At 62.7% G+C, this 2,322-nt stretch overlaps 1 protein-coding gene across 1 annotated transcript; it reads left to right on the top strand.

Annotated features, from left to right (window-relative positions):
* The first annotated feature begins 382 nt into the window (after positions 1 to 382).
* LOC129151275 (interferon-induced transmembrane protein 1-like) lies at positions 383 to 1,752 on the top strand. The gene is made up of 2 exons (XM_054725566.1): positions 383 to 776; positions 1,440 to 1,752. Exons 1-2 carry the CDS (start codon positions 528 to 530, stop codon positions 1,626 to 1,628), a joined length of 438 nt encoding a protein of 145 aa, XP_054581541.1. The 5' UTR covers positions 383 to 527; the 3' UTR covers positions 1,629 to 1,752.
* The last annotated feature ends 570 nt before the right edge of the window (positions 1,753 to 2,322 follow it).

Here is a 2,322-nt window from a genome sequence, read left to right as displayed (position 1 = left end):
GCTTTGTCCCGCCTCCCTAATCTATCACCAATGGATTTCAAGTAACCCAATTACCCATTTCCCTTTGGATGGTATTTTCTAAAAACAACGTATGAACTGCCCATTCTCCGGAGCATTCTCTCAATTCCTTGAGGTTCTGCTTCCTGGCATCTGTCGCCAGTCTGCACAAATACACTCGGAAAATTCTTTACAGATCTGAAGGTTTTTTACGGTAACATCCCCTTCAGGGGGTGACTCCAGACGCTAGAGACGCACCCCGGGTCCATCACAGCCTAAAAGAGGACCTGGGGGAGCTGAGACCGGCCTGACGGGAGTCACAGGGGCCGGAAGCCCCCCTTCCCCCCAGGCCTCGGCCTCTCCCTGCTGGGCTCTTGTGCAACCTGACACTCCCTCAGCCGGGACGCCCTCCAGGAACTCAGCCAAAACGCAACTTTGGGGAAAACGAAACTGCCAGGAAAAGGCGGCACCACTGAGGCTCCGTTATCCTGGGATCCGGATCCGCACGCCATCTGCTCCGCTCCGACACCATGAACCCCAACTCCCAGCCCTTCTTCCCTGGCGCCCGCACCGCAGTGTCCCCGTCCTATGAGGTGCTCAAGGAGGAACACGAGGTGTCTGTGCTGGGGGGTCCCCAGAGCTCGATGGCAGCGAGGACGACGGTGATCAACATCCAGACGGACACGGCGGTGCCCGACCACATCGTCTGGTCCCTGTTCAACGCCCTCTTCTTCAACACCTGCTGCCTGGGCTTCGTGGCGTTCGCCTACTCCGTGAAGGTGGGTGTGCGCGGGGCTTCCCCGGAAAGCGAGTGCGAGCCCCCACCGGTCTGCTGCCCAGAGGGCTTGGGGTGGGGGGCCCTCGTGTGTGTGAGTGTGTGTGTGTGAGTGTGTGTGTGTGTGTGTGAGTGTGTATGTGTGTGTGTATGTGTGAGAGAGTGTGTGTGTGTGTGTGTGTGTGTGTGTGTGTATGTGTGAGAGAGTGTGAGTGTGTGTGTGTGTGTGTATGTGTGTGTGTGTGTGTGTGTGTGTGTGAGTGTGTGTGCGCAGGTCACGGTGAGGCTGCCTGGGGGCGGCAGGATCAGCCTTTGTCCCCTGGACTCCAAGGAATATCCTGTTGATCAGCCAGAAATTACTCTCCTCTGACTCCCATGTGGCCTCAGGGCTCCGGCTGGAGAACAGAAGTTCTCAGAAAACCCAGATCCCCGGGGCCCTGCGAAGGGGCGGGAGGGGGGCCCTGAGGTTCTGGGGAGGCTGAGAGGCTGTGAGGGAGGCCCCCTGGCCTGGCCTGCTCAGGCTCCAGGGAACAGGGAGGGGGTATCTGACCTGGCTGAGGGCAGGTGGAGGCTGGTCTGGGCGGGGAGCAGGCAGGTGGGGGCTGAGTCACAGCACCTGGCTGTCCCCAGGGCCGGTCCAGACCCCTCACCATCTCTCGTCCCCCAGTCTAGGGACCGGAAGATGGTGGGAGACGTGATTGGCGCCCAGAGCTATGCGTCCACCGCCAAGTGCCTGAACATCTGGGCTGTGGTCCTCGGCCTCCTGATGACCATCGGACTCATTGTTGTCCTGGTCATTGTGCTCCCGGGAGTCATCCATGCAGTGCAGCAGAACCCCTACGGAGGCGGCTTCTAGTCGCTGCCACGGCAGGTGCCGAGTCCTCCCACCCCCCTGGCCCCGCCCAGGCACCCACCCCTCACCCTGCCCCTGTACACACACCTGTCTGCAGCTGAGCTCAATAAAGTGCGCCTGTACGTGACCATCTGGCATTCCCTGGGCCGGGGCACTGCCCAGTCCCCAGCCCGCCCCTGAGACAGGCCCCCTTGCTGCTCGGAGGGTCCTGGCACTTTCTCAGATGTCCCTGGTTTCTGGCCTCCAGCTGGGAGCAGCCGCTGGACCAGGGGCCTAGGAGGGGTCCCCTCCTTCCCAGTGTCTGACCCTGATCCAAGGGGCACTGGGCCAGATCACCCTTGGCCCCGAGGACAAGCCCCGCTGACTCCGAGGGGCTGGGAGCAGCGGTGCTGGGTGAGGGCGGCTGGCGGGTCCTCTGGAGACCGCGGTGTCTGCACGTGGGGTGCAGGGATGCAGCCCAGGCCCCAGCCCCTCCTGAGCCGCCCTCCAGCCCACCAGCTCTGTCCTTGCTCCTCTGCAGGGGGCAGGGTGAGGGGCAGCCAGTGGCCCTGGAGGGACAGAGGCCTCAGCCTCGATGGACAGAAACCCTGAGAGGAAGGACCGGTCCTCCCACCAAACCGCCAGGGCCTGCTGGCTGGAGCTGCCGGTGCCAGGAAGGGTCTCCCAGGGACGGGCGCCCTCGGGCTTTGGGCCTGAG

Source organism: Eptesicus fuscus, chromosome 13 (assembly GCF_027574615.1).
Source record: "Eptesicus fuscus isolate TK198812 chromosome 13, DD_ASM_mEF_20220401, whole genome shotgun sequence".
Taxonomy (NCBI): domain Eukaryota; kingdom Metazoa; phylum Chordata; class Mammalia; order Chiroptera; family Vespertilionidae; genus Eptesicus; species Eptesicus fuscus.
Note: the sequence above shows the minus strand (reverse complement) of the source record. Positions and strands in the feature narration are given on the sequence as shown.

What these genes read in the sequence shown, in the direction of transcription:
- LOC129151275 (XM_054725566.1), top strand. Translation starts at nt 528, where the DNA reads ATGAACCCCAACTCCCAGCCCTTCTTCCCTGGCGCCCGCACCGCAGTG. An exon ending in CGTTCGCCTACTCCGTGAAG is followed by an intron (nt 777 to 1,439) that starts GTGGGTGTGCGC and finishes CTCGTCCCCCAG; the next exon opens with TCTAGGGACCGGAAGATGGT.